The 21,181-nt window shown below is 38.5% G+C and overlaps 1 protein-coding gene across 1 annotated transcript in view; it reads left to right on the forward strand.

The window, feature by feature from the left end:
* The first annotated feature begins 7,223 nt into the window (after positions 1-7,223).
* Positions 7,224-21,181, forward strand: part of SEMA5B (semaphorin 5B) — a 201,012-nt gene continuing 187,054 nt past the window's right edge. Inside the window, exons 1-2 of the mRNA XM_063309048.1 lie at positions 7,224-7,319; positions 12,273-12,456. Of these exons, the coding sequence (XP_063165118.1) occupies positions 7,224-7,319; positions 12,273-12,456 (280 nt within the window). The remainder of the gene's footprint in view (positions 7,320-12,272; positions 12,457-21,181) is intronic.

Below are 21,181 nucleotides of genomic sequence, written 5' to 3' on the forward strand. Positions count from 1 at the left end.
GCTTGTCGCATGATGTGTTCTGCATACAAGTTGAATAGGTAGGGTGAGAGTATACAGCCCTGCCGTACTCCTTTCCCAATCTTAAACCAGTCCGTTGTTCCGTGGTCTGTTCTTACTGTTGCTACTTGGTCGTTATACAGATTCTTCAGGAGGCATACAAGATGACTTGGTATCCCCATACCACTAAGAACTTGCCACAATTTGTTATGGTCCACACAGTCAAAGGCTTTAGAATAGTCAATAAAACAGAAATAGATGTTTTTCTGAAACTCCCTGGCTTTTTCCATTATCCAGCGGATATTGGCAATTTGGTCTCTAGTTCCTCTGCCTTTTCTAAACCCAGCCTGTACATCTGGCAATTCTCGCTCCATGAACTGCTGAAGTCTACCTTGCAGGATCTTGAGCATTACCTTACTGGCATGTGAAATGAGTGCCACTGTTCGATAGTTTGAACATTCTTTAGTGTTTCCCTTTTTTGGTATGGGGATATAAGTTGATTTTTTCCAATCTGATGGCCATTCTTGTGTTTTCCAAATTTGCTGGCATATAGCATGCATTACCTTGACAGCATCATCTTGCAAGATTTTGAACAGTTCAGCTGGGATGCCGTCTTCTCCTGTTGCCTTGTTATTAGCAATGCTTCTTAAGGCCCACTCAACCTCACTCTTCAGGATGTCTGGCTCTAGCTCACTGACCACACCATCAAAGCTATCCCCGATATTGTTATCCTTCCTATACAGGTCTTCTGTATATTCTTGCCACCTTTTCTTGATCTCTTCTTCTTCTGTTAGGTCCTTGCCATCTTTGTTTTTGATCATACCCATTTTTGCCTGGAATTTACCTCCAATGTTTCTAATTTTCTGGAAGAGGTCTCTTGTCCTTCCTATTCTATTGTCTTCTTCCACTTCCGCGCATTGCTTGTTTAAAAATAATTCCTTATCTCTTCTGGCTAACCTCTGGAATTTTGCATTTAATTGGGCATATCTCCCCCTATCGCTGTTGCCTTTTGCTTTCCTTCTTTCTTGGGCTACTTCTAGTGTCTCAGCAGACAGCCATTTTGCCTTCTTGGTTTTCTCTTTCTTTGGGATGTATTTTGTTGCCGCCTCCTGAACAATGCTGCCAACTTCTGTCCAGAGTTCTTCCGGGACCCTATCTACTAAGTCCAGTCCCTTAAATCTATTCTTCACCTCCACTGCATATTCCTGAGGAATATTCGTGAGCTCATATCTAGCTGATCTGTGGGTCTTCCCTAATCTCTTTAGTCTGATCCTAAATTGTGCAAGAAGAAGTTCATGGTCTGAACTACAGTCAGCTCCAGGCCTTGTTTTTACCGACTGTACAGATGTCCGCCACCTTTGGCTGCAAAGGATGTAATCAATCTGATTTCGGTGTTGTCCATCTGGTGAAGTCCATGTGTAAAGCCGTCTCTTAGGTTGTTGGAAGAGAGTGTTTGTTATGCAGAGTGAATTGTCTTGGCAAAATTCTATCAGCCTATGTCCTGCTTCGTTTTGTTCTCCCAGGCCATACTTACCTGTAATTCGAGGTGTCATTTGACTGCCCACCTTAGCATTCCAGTCTCCTGTGATGAAAATAACATCTCTTTTAGGCGTGTTGTCCAGTAGGTGCTGCAGATCCTCATAGAACTGCTCTACTTCAGCTTCTTCAGCATTTGTGGTTGGGGCGTATATTTGGATCACTGTGATGTTAGATGGCTTGCCCTGAATTCGAATTGAGATCATTCTGTCGTTTTTGGGGTTGTATCCAAGCACTGCTTTAGCCACTTTACTATTAATTATGAAGGCTACTCCATTTCTTCTGTGGTCCTCTTGTCCACAGTAGTAGATCTGGTGGTCATTTGATGTGAAGTGGCCCATTCCAGTCCATTTCAGTTCACTGACGCCCAGAATGTCTATCTTTAATCTTGACATCTCACCAATAACTACATCCAATTTGCCCTGGCTCATAGATCTTACATTCCAGGTTCCAATGGTGTGTTGATCCTTAGAACATCGGATTCGCCGTTCACCACCAGCACCGTCGGCCGCTAACCGTCCTTTCGGCTTTGAGCTAGCTGCGTCATCACAACTGGGGCTAGTTGAGCTCATCCTCTGTTCCTCCCCAGTAGCATTTTGACCATCTTCCGACCTGGGGGTCTCATCTTCCGATGGTATACCGACATATCTCTGGTTGTACTGATCCATTTAGTTTTCACGGCAAGAATACTGGGGTGGGTTGCCATTACCTTCCCCAGGGATCGCATTTAGTCTGACCTCTCTGTCATGACCTTCCCGTCTTGGGTGGCCCTTCACGGTTTAGCTCATGGCATCATTGAGGTGCTCAAGCTCCAGCACCACAACAAGGTAACGATCCTTTGCGGAGAGAGTAATGAGACCATATGTCAAAAAGAGGTCCCTAGGAGCAACTCCGAACATCAGAGGAGGCTGAGCATGATTTGGGGCATCATACATTACTCCAGGAGTATGCGAAGTTGTTATGCTATTGTGGTTTCTGCACTACAGGATGTAAAGATTGGGTCTCTATTATGGATGAGGTGATATCTGAGCTGTGTTTAGTCTCACACGTTCATTCAACATACTGCAGAGTGTTTTAAAACTTCATGGAGAGTTGGAGGTACTTTTATCCCTCTCCCCAGCAAAGAGTTATGTGTAAGATATTGGCCAAATCACACTCATGATTTGTACTCACAGTGTGTTGCTTTTTGTTTTGAACTCATGAATAGCCAATCACGTGCCAAATGCCATGTTCATCACCATAATTCAGATTTTCGTGGTATATCTGACAATCCTAGTAACTGGCTTAAAGATACAGTCATCCATTCACATTCATGCCCCAGAAGACTAGAGGTTTTGGTGCTATAAATACAATTGATGTATTTGGTGTGGGAGTGTGCAAAAAATGCAAATATGTTTTGTTTTGAACCTGAAACAAATAAATTGTATTTTGGAAGCTTTACTGGCCTGCTGTTGTTGTTGTTTTATCCCACCTTTATATAGGTAGTGAACATACCTAACATTCCTGCATCCTATTTTCCCCACAACAACCCTGTGAGGTGTGAGGTTTGAGTCTGGAACGGTGAACATGACAGACTCTGAAAACGAAACTTATTCGGGGGGAATTGGGGAAACAGAAGACAGGAGTGAATCAGCAGAGCAGGAGAAATTGCAGATGCTGATTGGACAAACTCCGGAGGGAGGTTTGAACCCTCCAGTCAGTGCTCAAGAGAGAAGAGCAGAGAAGCACGCAAGACAAAAAGCAGCCAGATTGGCTGCTGAAGGAAAATGGCATGAAAAGGATCACATAAAAAGGCAGGCGCACCAAGAGCAAGCTGCCGGAGACAACTGATTGTTCGAGCTCATAGCCTCTACAGAAGAGTCCTTATCAGAGTCAGAAGCCTTACCTGTAGCTGTCGTGGAATCAGAGCCAGCTCCTCCTGCCGTTGTAGACCTGCTTCCTTCTCACATTGCTCCAGTTGAGTCTAGTTTTGCTGATCCAGCTAAGCACAGCCTTGTTTCCAGTTTCAAGCCTCGTTTCGTCGCTCCAGCCACATCCGGCCTTGTTTCCAGTTCCAAGCCTAGTCTATTCACTCCAGCCAAGTCCAGCCTTGCTCCCAGTTCCAAGCCTTGTCTTGTCACTCCAGTCAAGTCCAGCTCCACTTCCAGCTCCGTGTCCTGCTTCACCATTCTGGCTGAGTCCTGCCTCATCTCCAGATCTGAGCCTTGCCTTGATGTTCCAGTTGAGCCTTGCCTAGCCTCCATGTCAAGCCTGACACTAGCGTGCCATGCATTTTAGCTACACTGAGTCTTGCCGCCTCATTGAGGGGTTTAGCCAAGTTCTGCCTTACTGTTTTGCCAAGATCTCTTGCTACCTCTAATTCTGCAGCCCTGTCTTGTTTCCCTCCACTGCCTAGGTGGACTTGATTGAACTGCACTGTCTAATCTATTCTAAAGACTTTCATTGTTGTAACTAGTTATTTGTAAACAAAGAATTTAAGAGTGATTCTGCCTGGCTGTCTCGTAGTCTGAGCATGACATGAGGTGGGCTGGGCTGAAAGAGAAGGACTGGCCCAGAGTCTCCCAGCCAGCTTTCATGCCTAAAGGAGGCCTAGAACTCACCGTCTCCGGGTTTCTGGGCCAGCACCTTCACCACGACACCAAACTGGCCTTCCCACTTGATTTGACAGAAATGAAAATTGGAACATTTTGATTCTTCTGGGTTTTAGCCAAGACAAAATCCAGAGGGGTCTTCTGGGGAAGTGAGCAAGGCTGGTGCACCTTGCTTTTTTCTCTCCTCCCCTGCATGGCCCATGCACCAGCTTGCCTGCTGATCTTCCTAGCAGTTTCCTTTCCCTACCTCCTCTTAGCTGCTGCTGCCAGCAGTATCATTGGCTTCAAACATGGCATTTTCACCAGCCTGCCCACACCTCCCTCCAGCTTCCCAGTGCCTTTCCTCCATCCCCTTAAGGGGCACTGCCCTTGGCTTTTTTTCTGCTCTTCCCCAAATGTTTCTGCCCAGAACCTGTCTGTCTAGGTACAGACACAAAGTACATGAAGCTGGCTGCTCTGGGCACTGAGTGGTTCATGCATGGACTGTTTCCCACCTCCCTAGTTTGGCACTTAATACCTTATAATTCTTCTATGTAGCAAGGCAAATCAACTTTTCATAGCAGAAAACTTTTTTCTGTTCTTTGCTTTTGTTTTACAATGCAGCTTTGAAGAGAACTGACAGGAACAGAAGAACATCTTGACTGGTGACAAATGGACACAGCAACGCCCCCCCCCCCAGTCTGTTTTTATTAAGAGAATTTTTTTTTAATCCTGTTCAGTTTTCTGGGCTAGTCTTTCACTGTCAGGCTTTATAATATTTGTATTTCTTTGTATTTATTCAGGCAATGAAGGTTTTTTTTTTAATATTCCTTTCATTTTATCCATTCTTCCAAATTTTTTTAGCTTTAAAGCCTGGATTTAGTAACATTAATTTAGCTAACCATACAAAGCATCACAATCTCCTCCTTTCCTTGTCTTTATCCTTCCTTTCCTTCTTTCCTTCTCTCTTTACTTCAAAATGGAACATTCACTTTCCAATTATGCTAAAAAATAGTGTTCCTGTCCTATTGTTTAATTCTCATCATCATTGTTAAGCAGAATTCATTTAAAGAGAACTGATAGGTATATTGGAAAAGGACAAGAGAATGCCTGTTCTGCATGTGAAATCTTCTTAGTTCAAAGTTTGTAGGACTCAGCTGAAATACATGTTGTTGTTGTTTTACCTTTTTCTTCTAATCACTTCTCTATGGATGCCAAATATTCTTGGTTTTTTTGTTCTTCCGTTAAAGAAAATTTCTTCAGTCCTAGCAATTAATATGTTACCTTTGTATAGACAAAATTCTAATTTGTTAACTTAGCTCCATTTTGGTAAAGGAATCAGATCTGTATATGTAGAAAGCCCCTGATGAAATGGATGGGACAGTCTTGTAGACCTAAAAATAGAAGTTTGCCAGTTTTGCCTAGTAGTTCAAATGACAGCAAGAATATACATGATGATGTGTATTTTCCCCTCTTTGGTCCATTGGTGAAATGCTCATCATGAGCAAATAACTCTTAACTTGGTTGGATTAGATACCTTGTAAGGTCCCTTCCAGCTGTATGATTCTATGACCGCTGGATGTTGCTTGCTCAAATAAATGGAAATAGCATGTCCTCATGGATCTATGCACAGAAAGGAAATTGATTGGTGCCTGTATTCCTGGCATGGGTAAAGAAGCAGGAGAGTCCACCTATTGGGGGCTGTGGTAAGCCCTGTCTAGATGAACAGCTGGCCAGCATGGTTACCAAAGCTTGAAATATGGACAGTGGTTTTTCAAACCAGCTTTATTTCCAGCTGGGATCAGCATAGAAGGCAAGAAGTTTAAGGCTGCCATGCAGAATAGCCCAGTTTACATGTTTGGCACATGTGTGTATGTGTATGAATTTAGAAATGATTAGTATAATTGAAATAGAAAAGCAATTGGCATGAAATTGGTACATTCTAATTTATATATATTGATGAGAATTTAGAAGTGATTAATATAATTGAAATACAATTGTGGTGTGGGAGACTGACAGAGTAACTATGAGCCTGTCTTCTCAGGCCGCTGTTGGATAATTTCAAGGTTTTTTTTCCTCTTTTCTTGTCATTCATATTGTTAAACTGGATTTGGACTAGCTACTCTTCCACAAAGTGCATCTTCATAGAATACTACTAGTGCAAGTTGATCAACAGAATACCTCCTTGTTCTTGAATGCTGAAATGGGAGACTGAAGGCCTCGCATAACAGACAAACTTTATCAAAACTATTTACTTAATCATCTCTAACCAACATTCCTGGTTGATGTTCCACATTTAAAATGTCTTATATTTTGAGGAACATTTAAATGAAAAAACATTGTGTTTAAGCCACCCTCCCCCCCAAAAAAACCCTACAGAATTTCCATATTTATCTAGTTTATTGGTTTGTAGCTATATAGGATTCATTTTTTGCATTTAAAATTTTATTGTCTTGAGCCTTGCAGTGACAAAGCATTACTATCCTCACTGCTTCTCTGGATTACTAAGTAGGCACAGAAATACTGAGGACTTTGATTGAAGGCTACAGATGGCACACGTCAGTAGGGGGTTGGTCTTGATGGTCCAAATGGCCCCTTCTGATTCTGTTTATATAGTTTACATGCAGCACAGCAGTTTTTGAATATGTTCCTCTTTCAACTTAGGGAAAACTTGAGTATTGAAAAAAAACCCTGAAAGGGCATGATTTCAACCTCTAACTATGAATTCTTGTCAGTCTCCAGAAAATTCAACTTGCCCTGAGTGGTAGAGAGGAACAACTCTTTTTGTAATGTAATTGTGTCAGGGATCAGTTTCAGTTGTATAAGTAGCCCCACCTGAATTTGCTTGACAACGAATTCTGCAGCCCCATTAATTCATTTTGTAAAATGTAGCAGAGTTTATATCTGAAGTTTGGACCTTATTACTTCTCTGAAAGAATTACTGCCATAGTCAAAAACTGCTTTGTTGAACCAGTCAATGAGACATGTTTTGAACCTGGAAATACAAACTTAATTTTGAATGCAGAATTCTTTCTCATTAAAAGAATGCTTCCTGAAGGGAACATTGTAGTTAGCAGAAACATATTACTTATTTAGCTTTTCTGTATTATTAATGAGCACATGGGCTATAGAGTCCTGGCAGGGAGCCCTGCAGAACAGCAGTGTCTCATTGTTCATATAACTGTCCCCAATTCTTCTGAAGTTGATGCTTTAGGAGTATGTTGTTTGCTGTCCTTGAATCTTGAGAACACTGAAAATACTGAACCTAGTGGCATTTGTTGGCTGAAAATAAATCTTTCCAATTAAAGTAGAAGAAGTAGTTTTCTGATGCAATTCAAAGTCATGATAGGAAAGAATTACTAAATGTGGAATTTTGGTGTAGAATTGGTGAATATAATTATATTAATAGCAAAGCAAAGCATCTTTTACAGAAATGCTAACTTCTGCAACATTTTTGTGGTATGTATAAGAAAGGAAAGATCAGTACTCACTTTCCATAGATTAGAGAAATTAGTTTGGTCTTGGGCCTATATGCATCCTGTTCCCCCAGGGCACAAGTGTCTTGTATAACCCAGGGAATCCAGTGTTTGTATGCTTTTACAGTACATTTCTTTTTAGCCTGTTCTGATGATAGCACAGAAGTTCTGGGTGGATAGGTGTGACAATCAGGGAAGAGGAGAAGTAACAATTTCTGTTGTTCAGACTAGGAACAGCTTTTCTGTATAAATCTTTTTCAGGATTCAAGAGTGTCCTTGGTTTGAAGGGAGAAGAGATTTGACTTTGTTTTATAGAAGTCTTTTTTTTTTAATGTTAACAATTCAGCTACTGTCTGCTGTTTTATTATACGCTTTTGGTGATACTTATTTTTAATCTTTCCATGTAAACAGCTTTGGGAAGTTTGCCTGAAAAATGGTCTGTGTATTAAATAAATAAGCTATGCTTTCTCATTAAATTAAGGTAAGTGGTTGGATATTGGATCCTGGCTGTTCATGCTTCAGGCATCCAAGCATTTCTGGTGGAGTTGCAAAGATATATTCAAACAGTTTCAGATTAATCTAATTATGATTATAGAAAAATATTACTTGGCATATATTGGCCATGAACATTACATTCTTTTATTAGAAAGATGGAATAGATGAGTAGCATTTAAAGATTATTGTAATTATATTTTTAAGATGGATAGTATTAATTAATACATAGTTTGGATATTGTTAGCAAAATGGAAAAGAAAATGACTCTCTTCAGAGAGAATGGGAAAAGTATATAGAGCATAGAATACTACTGTACAAGACCACAAATTATAAAGAAAATTTGACAGCCTCAGATTACAAAACCTAACATTAAAAAAAATGAGATACACATATTCTGTGTTTCAGATGAAATAAATAATTAACTGAATATAAGGAATAAGTATTAAAAGTTGCTTCAGAAGGAACAATAGATCCTTAATTAAATTAATGACAGTAATATTCCTGTAAGTGCTATTGTTTATTAAGAAGGAGAATTAAGGGGAATGTTGTATTGATAATTAGTACTTTAAAAATATTAAATGTACTTAATAATGATGGAGACATAAGTGTATGTTTTCCACTACTTAAAATTTTAGATATAATTGAACATTTATTTATTAGTAAACATTGTAAACATGTTAAAAATGATTAATCAGTGCGAGAATTGTTCTGGGAATTTTTATACAATTTGCACAATAACTGGGTTGGTATATTCCACTAAGCCAGATTTCTTATAATCATGGTATATCGAATAAGTCATAGTTGGATTCATACAATATACTAAGCTTAAACCAAATTATGTCTTAGCATGATATGTGGCCCGCTTTTGTGATAGGTTCTAGATTACTTTACCTATTGCAACTTTTAAAATGGTTGTCCAAAATGCCCCAAAGGAGAAGAACATCTTTTGCATTTAATTTCAGTTTCTTCAACAGTGTTTGAATCTTAGATGTCTATTAATTAATTGATTGATTGATTAAATTTATACACTGCCCATCTCATTATGGAAGTGACTCTGGGCAGCTTACAAATAAAAGGTGATAAAACCTGTTATAAAAGTACAAAAAATACAAGAAATATAAAGTTAAAAGGGAAAAAAAACATGTTTTTGTTATTCCTGTTAAAGCAGTTAGGAAAATCTTGCACATGCAATAAACATTAAGTAGACTACTATCCATAAGGTCTATCTAAAAAATAGAATAGTAGGTAAACAAAAAGAATATAGTAAGAAAGGAAATGAAGAAGAGCACACATGGGACTAAAAAAATAGGGTGAAGAAATGTGTCTTCACAATAGTGTTTGAAAGCCAAAATTCACAGTGCTATTCTAATATTAGGAGACCAAGCACTCCAAAGATAGAGAATAATGCTTGAAAATAAGGCAGAGAAATGTTCTATCTACTTTGCAAATGGGAGCGATGGTTTTGTAGGGTAGGCTTCCCTCCCAGTCACACCAGAAAGTGATCGTAGTTGATACAGAAAAAAATAATCAGATCATTAGCTATGGATCTACCTTTATATCTGATCTCTGGCCCTTCTTCTGACTTTTCTCCCTCTTTATAGTGATCAGAGTAACTGGAAAAGCTACATAAATGCGTAACTAGCAGAGCTGAACCTGATCTGATAAGAAATGTTTTGTTCTTAGACAGTTCAGAAGTAGAACAAAACTTCAGGAAGGCGGTGTAGGATCATAGGAAATTACCTTATGCCGCCGTTATTTTACAGTTGCTTTCCCTTGATTTACAACCCACTTCGACTCACAGGGATTCCTTTCCTTAATTTTAGTAGTCTGTGGTGTCAGACTGAGTTCCCGTGGCACCTTGTTATATAGGTTTTTTCTTTGATACCATTTTCAGAGTCAGTAGACCTTCACATGGAGAATTCCTCTCATTTATCAAGGCGTGTGGACAAAATGTATTTGAGCAACGTGAGTTGCTCCCCACCCTCACTGGAAATCTATTTGAAGCAAACTGATGATGATTATAACAGTAGTGTGAAGAATCTCCAGGGCCAGTTTGCATCTGTTCTTTTTATTTATTTATGAAAAAGCAATAGCCATTTGGACTACATGGTAAAACCGCAACATGTACCATAAAAAAGGTGGTTGCATCTAAGTATTGCTTCTTGTTGCCTTTTAAAAAGAAATCTAATTGTCTTTGTCACTGGCACATATTCAGCTGAATAGTACGTACATTTATCAGTTTTGTTGGTCATTTTGGCTCAACAGATAATGTTGTAGGCTCTGGCTAACTAAGGGCAAGTCTGTTAAGTTGGATAATGGTTGGGACCACATGTTAATGAAAACTATGGTTTGCTTAACCATAGTTTGAGTAAATCACAATTGACTGAGTTCACTCAACATGATAAGCTATAAACTATGATTTGCAAACCATAGGGGTTTGGTTCACACAACATCAAAACAAGCCCTATTCTGAAGTAGTTGATGTATAAACCTGGCATATATGCATTAATGAAAGTTTTAATGTTTTTCCAGATAATTTGTCTTTGGCACAATAAGTGAGAAGCTGATGCTGGACTGAGTGATCTCTCTCTGTAATGAACAAGGTGTCATCAGGGGAGATTGTGTTTTCCAGTTCCCAGTTCTCAGCATTCTTTATTAGCAAAACTGCTAAGAGTTCCTTCTCCTGTCCTGCACTTTTGCCTTTCCCAGTTAGCCAGCCAGCCTACTCATGCAGTGGGAGTTGGATGCCAAAGACCTGTACACTACAGGTGTCACAAATACCACTGGGTAGTGCCCGAGATACTACTGGAGACAGGTTTGAATGGTGTTGATTGCTTTATGACTATTTTTTCTGGAGTGTTATCTAGCATCATCAGTATTTGTGTATGTGTTTTAAATCTGTTTGCCAACCCTTACCTCATAGAAGCCATTGGTATTTTAGCAACCTTCACTTGAAACTGCTGAATATTGCTATAGCTTCCCTTCTGGCAGTGCATTGCCCTGGTCAACCAAGCCAGCTGTGGAGCATCTTGCCATCTGGATTTTGTTCTCTCTTCTAAAACTGCCAATATCATCATGAGTGTCTTCTTGCAGGGTTCTTGTTGTGAGGGCAGGATGTTCAAAAGCACAGGGAGCAAATCAAATTGTACATAGGCCTTTGATTTTGTGCATTAGTCCCACAAACTCTGTAGACTTTGTAAGATAAATTGCACTAATTCCTAGAGTGGGTCTTCATGCAAAGTTGTGTCCTAAAAAACCTGGGATTCTAGTCATCAAGTGAACATTCTCATCTCTTTTCTACAATCTTTAATACTGTGTGAAAAGTGTCTGGGTACCCTTAAAAATGACAAGGAGATGCCCTATGGGGGAAAATGGTGGAAGTCAACGCTCTTCTGCCTGCTCCAGCAGAAACAGCTTTCATTAATAGAGTGCTGTAAGTAACAGATATTGTTGATCCAAGTAGTTTTTCTGTTCTTCGCTTTTGTTTTAAAATGATGAGTGAATGGATTTAAAATAGGGAATTGTTTTGCTCATCACTTACTGGAAAACCACATTTGATGGTGCTTCTGACATTGAAATTACTATATCTTACAAATATTCTACACTGCAATGAATATAGTAATGGATGTACTGTCTTTGGGTAGGGTGCTGTATTTTCTAGATACAAAATGCTGAGTTTTGAAATGGAGGAAATAGAATATTCTATCAGCAATATTATACTTTTGACAGAATGAGTAAACACTTGGAATGTGAGCCTAGAAAACAAGTGAATGTATTTCACACCCATCTCCAAATTAATTGTGTTTTATTTATTTGTTTGCACAGCTTGTATAGTGCTCCAATCTAAACTGATGCTGAATGGCTTACATACCCTATTTATGTAAATAAGGCTAAAAAGTAGAAAGTCTAAAACACAAATAACATTATTATACAAAACACAGTGCCAGTGATAAATAAAACTCTTCGTTCATTAAACTCCAGATAGGGATGGCTGACAACATTTGTACCCCATCCTAATGAAAGGTCTCAGCCTCCTTTTTAAATGTTTACTATGCTGATAGTTTGAATATCTCTGCAAACTGTTAATGTTCCTGAGAATTAGCCATGTAGGACATGAGGCAAGTTTAATTTGTATCATTTTTGTAAGAGGCTCTAATTTTTTTTTTTTTAATGTTTCAGGTATCTTCAAGAGGCCTAGCTTGAATACCGTATCTGCAGCACATCTTCAATCATGGTTGTTTCAGGACCGAAGGCTGTTCTACTGTCATTCCCAAGCCTTTTCCTTCTCACGTTTCACCTTTCTGCAGCACACGCGATTCTTGATTACACTGAAGACGAGAAGCAGTGTTCAAGAAGAGAGCACCCTAAGATTTATTTCGAAGGTGAAAGATCTTTCTTTTTAATTCTTCCGTCCTGGTTTGAGAAGCAGCAGTTTTAGGTCACTTTGGACTGCAACCTTCAGTAGCCTCTCCTGTTATTTCAATTACAATTCAATTTTCTAATGAAGTGCAAGAGCGGCATGTTCTGTCTTGTTTTATTACACACATTTTCTACTTCAGTTCTAAAAGGGCAAAACCTGCTCTTTCAAAAATTAGACCATAGGTTGGCATTCAGATGAGTATTTTGCTGTAGAAAGTTAGCTCCCCTGCTTCTTTGAGGAAAAAATGCCTATTCTCAATCTGTATCTCTTTCAGTCTTCGCTACAGAGGATAATGAACTAAGATGATTTCTGCATTGAGGTTTTTTTGTTTATTACATTTATATCCTGCCACAATCTTGCAGGACTCTCAGTGGTTTTGCAGGAGTACAGAAGCCACTGAAGCATAATAGTCCACTTAAAAATAACAAAAAATCTTAAAAACATGCAATCTTACCCCCTCCATCACAAAACCAGGCATCGGATCCTCCAGAAGTCAGCTAAGGTCAGAGCTACTCAAAGCTCCAGAGAAAGGCCATTTCAGAGGGCAATGCCTCCAAGCCTCCTACACCTTCTGAAAGTGTGGAACTACCAATTGCTTTTCCCAGGAAAATCAAACTGGTCGAGCCAATTCTAGTAAACGAAAATGATCCTGAAGGTAACTTGGTGCCAAGGTGTAAACTTAGTTAAAACATGGCTATATATATGTGGCAGAGCATGTAGTAGAACTTAGTCATCTGGCCTACCAAACAAGCTAAGCAGGTACAGATAGTGCTTGAAAGGAAGAACACTTTGGCTGTAAGCTGTATTTTAATGTTGAAAAAAATGTCCTAAAAGAAGGTAATGGTAAACCATTTCCATAGTGAACACTGAACACCTATTAGATCCTATCTGTATAATTACCAGAGGTCAAGCTTGCTTGTATATTTTATCAGCCAGTGTGGTGGCTAAGAATACTGATAGAGAATTAGGATGAGCAGAGAAGTTAGGGTGCTGTTTGGTGAAATGGATATAGAGTCAGGAAATAATTATAACTGGAGAATAGCAGAGTACTGTTTAAGGCTTCATAAAAATAATCTTTCGTAAGTTGCACCAGCCATAAATGTATTTTAACGTTTTCTCCGCAATCACAAAAAACTAAATTGCTGTTTCTTTCTTGCAAGGAAATAAACAGAGAGAGAGAGAGACCAAATTTTCAGGCTGCTACATCAATGCCAGTCAGTTTTACTTAAATGGCAAGCTACATCTCTTGGCTGTTGTTATGTCAGGGTGCAAAAAATCGTATAGATCAGTTTGCATTTTATAAGATAGGACATTTTCGTTTGGGCCTGCTACGTGACAGGTAAATTTATGACCTAGAGTCATGCTGAACATGGCCTTCACTTCATAAAATGTTGCAGCCTATCCTTTAGTGGTGTTCATCTGTTTAGTATGCTAATATTGTAACTTCCACAAATCCATTTTCCAGTGAATTTCGGAAATAGTGAATTGCTAATTGTGCTTGCTACTTGATGCATGGGAATATATCTGCCACCATTTGATCCGCTATTGAGAACAAGTAAGTTATTTTGCCTCGGCCTTTTGAGAATGAGAAGTTACAGTATATCTTGATGTGGCACCTGAGTCTTACCTATTGGCATGTGAACTGTTGCTTGCATTTCACAAATGTCAGCAGCCTTTTCCTTTTCCTTTTTTCTAGTTCTTTCATTCTATTAATTGTTCTTAAATGGATTAAATTAAATTAGTGACACATTTACATCTGCATAATAACATTTTGTTCCTAACTTTAATTTTCTGGAACCAGGAAAACTTGATTTTTAGAACTGCTTGATAAGTCAAACCATATGCTTTATTGGGGAAGAGTAAAAAGCAAAGCTTATTGTAGGATTAATTGTAGGAAAAAGCATGTCTGGTTCTTTAAACAAAAAATCTACCCATACGTTTGTTGAAACAAGAGGCAAAGCTTGTTGGCTTTATGTTAGACCATTAACAGTTGTGGCTTAAAAGGATTAGTTTAGAACAGATACTCCTTATACTTGTATTAGTTTTATGCCTTGAGTGAACATTGCTCTGCTTTGTATTTATTGATGGTTGGATTGTGCATGTTTTGTGAATAGCGTCTTAAGCGTCTGGAGCACCATTGGAAGTAGATAATTTCTTTAAAACAAATGCATCGAACCACTGCAAGCAATACATACCATTCTAAAATTGGTTGTTAGAAGAACTATTTATATGATGAGCTGGATAGGCACAGTTAAACTGTACCTATCTGTAGCTTTCATAGTTACATGCTGTTTGCTGTATTTCCATCATAGAATATATGTGGTGTAGATGTGATTTTTTTTTCCACAACCCTAGAAATTTGTGGGAAGAATTGCTGTTGGACCCTGCTAAAAGAATTAACTGCTGAACTAATTCCGTTGATAATTATCTGAGCAGGAGGATTAGAATAATAAATTTATCCAAGTAATAAAATTTGATAGAAATCTTTTTTTCATAACTTGTTCCAAAAACTTAATTTGCACCACATCAAAGGTTTTCTCTGCATCTGAGAAAGTCTTTACAGCTGTTTCATTATTAAATAGAATATAATGATATCTACCAATAATATAATATTATCAGGTGTTTCACATCCTTTCATAAATCCAGATTGTGCTGCATGGATTATGGATAGTAATACGTTCTGTAATCTTCATGTCAAAGTAGCTGTCAAAATCTTAGTATCTGTATCTAACAAAGATATTGGATGAAATCTTCCATAATTTGTGGGGTTCCTTCCTGAATCAGAATAATCATTATATAAACCTCACAATGCCATAAGATTGGGGCCCTTTTCTCCAACGATTCAATATATATCTCTAACAATATCAGAGCCAAGATTTCCTTATATTTTTTGTACCATTCAGAAGGTATATAGTCGTCATTGCCTCATTTGTGTCAAATACTGCCTTCAGAGTAATAGGGGACAGCTAACTCCCTTAAATGGGCATACAAAACCATTGGAAGATTTATTCCATTTTTTAAAAAATCCATCCACTAAATAGATAACTCTGCATTTGTAGAAGATCGTGCCATAAGATTATCATGCATGTGTCATCTTTATGATGTAATCTCAGTTGCTCTGTACTGCTATGAGTATTGCTAATCCTTTCCTGCCTTTGTAGTGGATTCAGAGGACAATTCTGAGTGGTCTCCTGGCTAGCTGTAATTTGTGAAGTCCTTGGTGCTCTCTGAGCTTGGTTGTTTGCTTGCAGACATTTCATTACCTGACCAGGTAACATCATCAGTACTAGCTGTAATTTATTGAGGTGGGATTCTAGGGTAGGAGAAGTTAGGAATTGTTTGTTCTCAGGGCTTTTGGCTGAGGGCCTCCTGGAGAAGCAGATATCTGAAGAGATTCCACGTGACTGTGCCTGAGGATTCTTCCAGAGTAGGACCCAGTGGGTAAAGCTGGCAGAGAATATTCAGTTTACTCATGTGAGGGTTTTTGAAATTTGTGTTCAGTACAGCATGCTCAGTTGGATGATATTCCATCTTATCTAAACCTCTGTCTCTCTATCTCTTTGTTTGTCAGAGTGCTTATACATTATTGAGTGCTAAATCTGAAATGCAGATCTCAGCCTCATTAACTGGTTGCAGTTAAATTTTACTCTTATATCACTATTTCATTGCTTTTATTAAAAATAAAAATGCTTTTCTTGATTTCTCTAGCAAAGGGTTTGTAATCTAGCACTGCATATTCCAGAATCACTTGGGCTAGGTAGCCCTGGTTGAAAGGGGAAAATTGGTGCAATTCATTTAAAAGCTGATTCTTGGGGAAGAGAGATTTCCTGTACTGCCCTATCCAGATTCCAAGTGACGGAAGCATCTTCCTATTTGAAAACAGGTGGTGGCAATGTAACTTCCTGCCTGGGTGGAAGATTTTCACTGGGGGAGAGCCCACCTGGACATTCCAGAGTTCAAGTAGATCAGACACGAGGATAAAGATCCTGCGGAGGGATCTTGTAGAGTGATGTGGGTATGATAGACACCCCTGTCTCCAGCATCCTACCTCCCTCTCTTGCTACAGCCTTCCTTCATTCTCTGAAGGAGATGGATTTTAGCAAGACAAGTCATTAACTTCCTGAAAATATCATGCTTGGCAGAATTTTGTTTGTTTTTGGCCTTTAGAAAATGAAGAAAGAAGACAGCAAAACACCAGCTTCTCATTTATGGGTATATGTATATATGTATGTGTATATACTGATTATGTACAGTTTTATGCAACTTAATAAAGAATTACCATTTTTCATTGTAATTATCCTTACATAATCTGTATCTAAAAGATACTCATTAATAAAGTTGCAAGACTTCAATTTGCTGGAATTTTGTGTGGGAACAAAGCTCAGGGTTATTATTGATCGTTTTCACCTTGGCCGCTGATTTGTGTTTATTGTGATGTTATTTTATGTTTTTAATTTCTGTTCCAGCAACCAGAGGTTTGGGGTGGGGAGTATAAAAATAAATGAATTAAATTAAAGTTTCCCATAATTTTTTTACTTCTCCATCATTACTATTTTGCATAGTCAGTTGTTCAAAATGCACATGAATGCAGTTTGCTATGAAAAGCATGAGCAATCTGTCCTTTTGTCTCTGCTGATTAATCATTTGCTTTTAGAGCTTGTCTTTAAAAAAAATCTGAAAACTACTTAAACTGCTTAAAAGTGCTGTGGGCATTCCTATATGTCAATAACTATACCTAGCAATAATTAAATTGCTAGATTGTCAGGTTCCTGAACAGAGACTGTTCATTTTATTTAGAATTTGTTCATTGAATTTAATTTTGGAATTTCACTTTTAGCTACCAATGTTGCTTGTTAGGGTGAAGAGAATTCTATTTAAGGCAGGTAGCAGAAACATAACTAATGTATTTTCTGAGCAACACTTGTTTAGAAGGAGGTAACTGATCAGTGTGATATGGCAGCCTTTTAAATAGGCTGCAGGTCTGTTTTTTTTTTAATAAAAATGTTCTGTTAGCTGGACTACTGTTACACTTCTGTGCATGCTTACTAGTAAAAAAGCTCCACTGAAATCAAGGATCTTAGTCCTGAGGCAAACATAGATAAAATTAATAGTAGAATGGAAGTGGGGGGGGGACTTATAGTGTATGTATCTTCTGTGACCTTCAGATATACCTTTACAGACAACCAGATGAGTGACTACTTTTGTGTGTGTGTGTGTGTGCCTTCGAGTCAGTCTTGACTCCTGGTGACTGTCTGGATAAGTCCCTGTAGTATTCTTGGCAAGATTTCGTAATTGGTTTGCCATTGCTTCTTCCTTCCTAGGGCTGAGAGAGAGGGACTGGCCCATTGTCACCCAACTGGCTTTGCCCAAAGGTGGGATTAGAACTCATGGTCTTCTCCCAGTTTCTAACCTGGTGTCTTAACCACTGGATCAAACTGGCTGACTTAGAAGACAGCTGGGTGTTTATACTATGCAGCACATGATAATAAAGTATAAACAATACATTCATATTTTGTTCTAGAAATAAGTTCAGATACAATAAAGCTTTCATGGGAATCTGCACCCATTTTTTTGCAATGATTGCAACACTTCTAATATATGATTAATTTACATTGCTATATAGCTAAGCTACCTTTCCTCCATTTTTACAAAAGGTGGCAAGACTTCCATTACTATTTTCTATGAAAAAGCTGTTGTAACTTGGAGGAACTGAAGGAGAAAAAAAGAAGGTGCAGTTTAAGGGAGATGAACCCTCTTCTTTGCTTTAGATGCTGTGGTAAAAGAAGAGAGTTTTGCTGCACAAAGCTAAACAAGTGATCTGTCTCAAACTTAAAGGAAACATAGATTGAGCTCTGCTCTGATTTACATCAGAATATATATGGAATATATAGGGACAGACAGTGCTGAGGAACCTCAGTGTAGGGTATTTAGGATCTGACCCTACAGCAGTATCACAAGTGGAGTTTGCTTGAATGCCAGCAGCTGGCAAGATTCTCACATTCATAGCACAACATAGCAAACACAATAAGGATTGGATAGGCCTTGAAATATAATAAACTGGTTGCTAACTTTTCATTCTCATGGAATAGCTTAATGCATCCAGATTGATCTTAATTCTTATAGTCTGGAAAGTTTGTAAATGAATATTTAATTTAACCAAGTTTTAGATTCAACATTTTGGACAGAAAATTCAATCACAGTAATAAAACTTATGATTGTAACTGTGAAGAGTCTTTTCCAATTGATAAGAGTCACATATGTGAGATGGGTGGCTATATAAATTGAAATAAATAATAGATAAATAAGGCTAATAGTAGAACTAGTGTAGTATAATGGTTAAAGTGTTGAATAGGTTCTGGAGAGACCCAGGTTCAAGTTTGCCCTCTGTCATAGAAGCTCACTGGGCAATTGAGCCAGGTTCTCTCTCAGTCCAGCCTACCTCACAGAGGAGAAATGAAAGGAGGGACCCATATAGATGCTACCTTGAGCCCCTGAAAGAATGGTGGGATACAAATGTAATGAATAAATATGATTGGATGGCAACTTAAAATTAAGAGATGATCTTTAAATGGGGCTATTCCTGGTTAAAAGATGTCAGCATTACCTGTGATATTGTAAACAGAGGCACTATGATTTTTCTAATACTGGGTTCTTCTCTGGGAATATCACCTGCACTGAGAAATGGCAGTACAGGGAAGTCTAGGCTTTGGACAGAGAACTGCAATAAGCTTGGTAGGGCACAAGTAGGGCGGAGTAGTGCTTTATCAACCTTGCAGTGGGTTTGTGATAGGCTTGCTTTAAAGATCAGGCACTATTTTCCTCAAATGGAGGAAGTCTGTTGGGCAGTGTAAGAATAGGCTGGTTCATTGCTTACAGAATTGATTTGCCCTATTTCCATCCCTATTGGCTTTTAACATACAGTAGTCGTAAAGTCAGCCTAAAAGATAGATGAGATTGCCCTCAAATATAGCCAGTCCCATGAACCCAAGGGTCAAAACCTGGTGGTTCCTTTCATCAGTCAGAAAAAATACTTGTCAGCCCTTCCAGGTAAACCAGACAGAAAACACGACTAGCTGAACTAATTCTACTTTATTGAATGGCTACATTAACAGAATCTTGCAAGTCTGAAAGTACAAATCTCCCGCCCTCCCTATTTATCTCCTGAGTGTTCAGGGCAGGTCCTTCCTAAGTTCCTTCTTTAGATTGTTACCCTCTCATGGACTTCCTTTCCTTTTATCTGATCATTCCCGAGGCAGCATCTCTTCCCTCTGTTCTCAAAGGTCACCCTCACATTCCGTGACAATATTTCAGTTCTCAGTTCCTACCATCTTACTAAGTCATGGTTTTGACATGCAGAGTAAACTGGGACAGCTAGCATCCAATAAGCTTAGATTCTTTTCCTCAAGAATCCACAGGGAAACAGGGGGGAAAAAATGGCTGTGAGCTCCATGGTGTGAACTTTATTCTTTTCTGGGCCTGCATTGAATGATGGACCAGAACCTTTACCTTTGACATTCTGGAAACTCCACAAAGTGAAAAGGAACTTGGTGACAAATAAATGACTGAAAATGTATTTATTAATCAAATTTAGCCACCGCCCATCTCCCCCAAAAGAGGGACTCAACAACCACAGTAGGGATATGCTTTACCATGTGGCAGACAGAAAGAAACCCAGAGGCATTTCATTACAGATTTTCTAGGCATTAACAAAACCATATGGAATGTTGTTAATATGGAAATAAAATGAAAATGAAAGGATGCTGGTAATCCTTCCATGGTTGGAAAGAACCACAACTGAAACCATTCTATGTTGCTTTTGAAAGTTGGGGGATTTTTTTTTTTGCAGAAAAAAGTTAATTAGAATAAAAATTCATTAACATGCCAATATGTAATAGTATTTTTCATTGCCTATCTCTGAGACCATTTGCAGAAACCATGATGTGAGCTGATAGAAATGATTTGGCATGCTGAGCCAGGAAGAAGTCTAGAATAAGAGACACATCTGGGGAAACTGCCCTTCATTCACAAAATCCTTCTCATGCAGAGAATTAACCACAAGCTAGAGATTTTAGGGTGAGCATTTTTAAGAAAGATGTTTCTGTGAAAGAAATCATTTCAAAGAGCAGAGGCAGTAAACTCCAAGCAGGGATGGGGGGAGGGAGTGGGAATCACAGGGTGGCCAAGCAGAAGAACAGCCACACATGGAGAAGAATGAATGGTAATGTTAAGGAAAGGGAAATGTGAGAGAACAGGCTACTTGTAACTGAAAAAGAGAGAGAAAAAACAGAATAAAGCTGGAAGTCATAAAAGATGACTGAATGGTACTCCCCTATAGATACAGTCTATATTTGGGTCTGCACAAATTTTTATGCTGCAAACTGTAATGGTTTTTATGAAATATGGTTTGTATAAAGGATGTAACTTCAATTATTGGCTGTATTAGAAATGCAGTAAATAGTTAAAACCTGGGTCTAGATCTGGAATGTTTAAAATAGCCTTATTTTGGTACACCATCTTTGTTACTGCTCACTAGCCAGCCTGTAGTTAAAAGAAATCTTAAAAAAAAAAAATGAAGTTAGCAGACCACAGTTCCAATGAATGGAAGATTATTTTCACTGGATTGTATAGATCAAGGCAATAGGTAAAGGTAAAGGTTTCCCTTGACATTAAGTCCAGTTGTGTCCAAC

This window comes from Candoia aspera, chromosome 1 (genome assembly GCF_035149785.1).
Source record: "Candoia aspera isolate rCanAsp1 chromosome 1, rCanAsp1.hap2, whole genome shotgun sequence".
Taxonomy (NCBI): Eukaryota; Metazoa; Chordata; class Lepidosauria; order Squamata; family Boidae; genus Candoia; species Candoia aspera.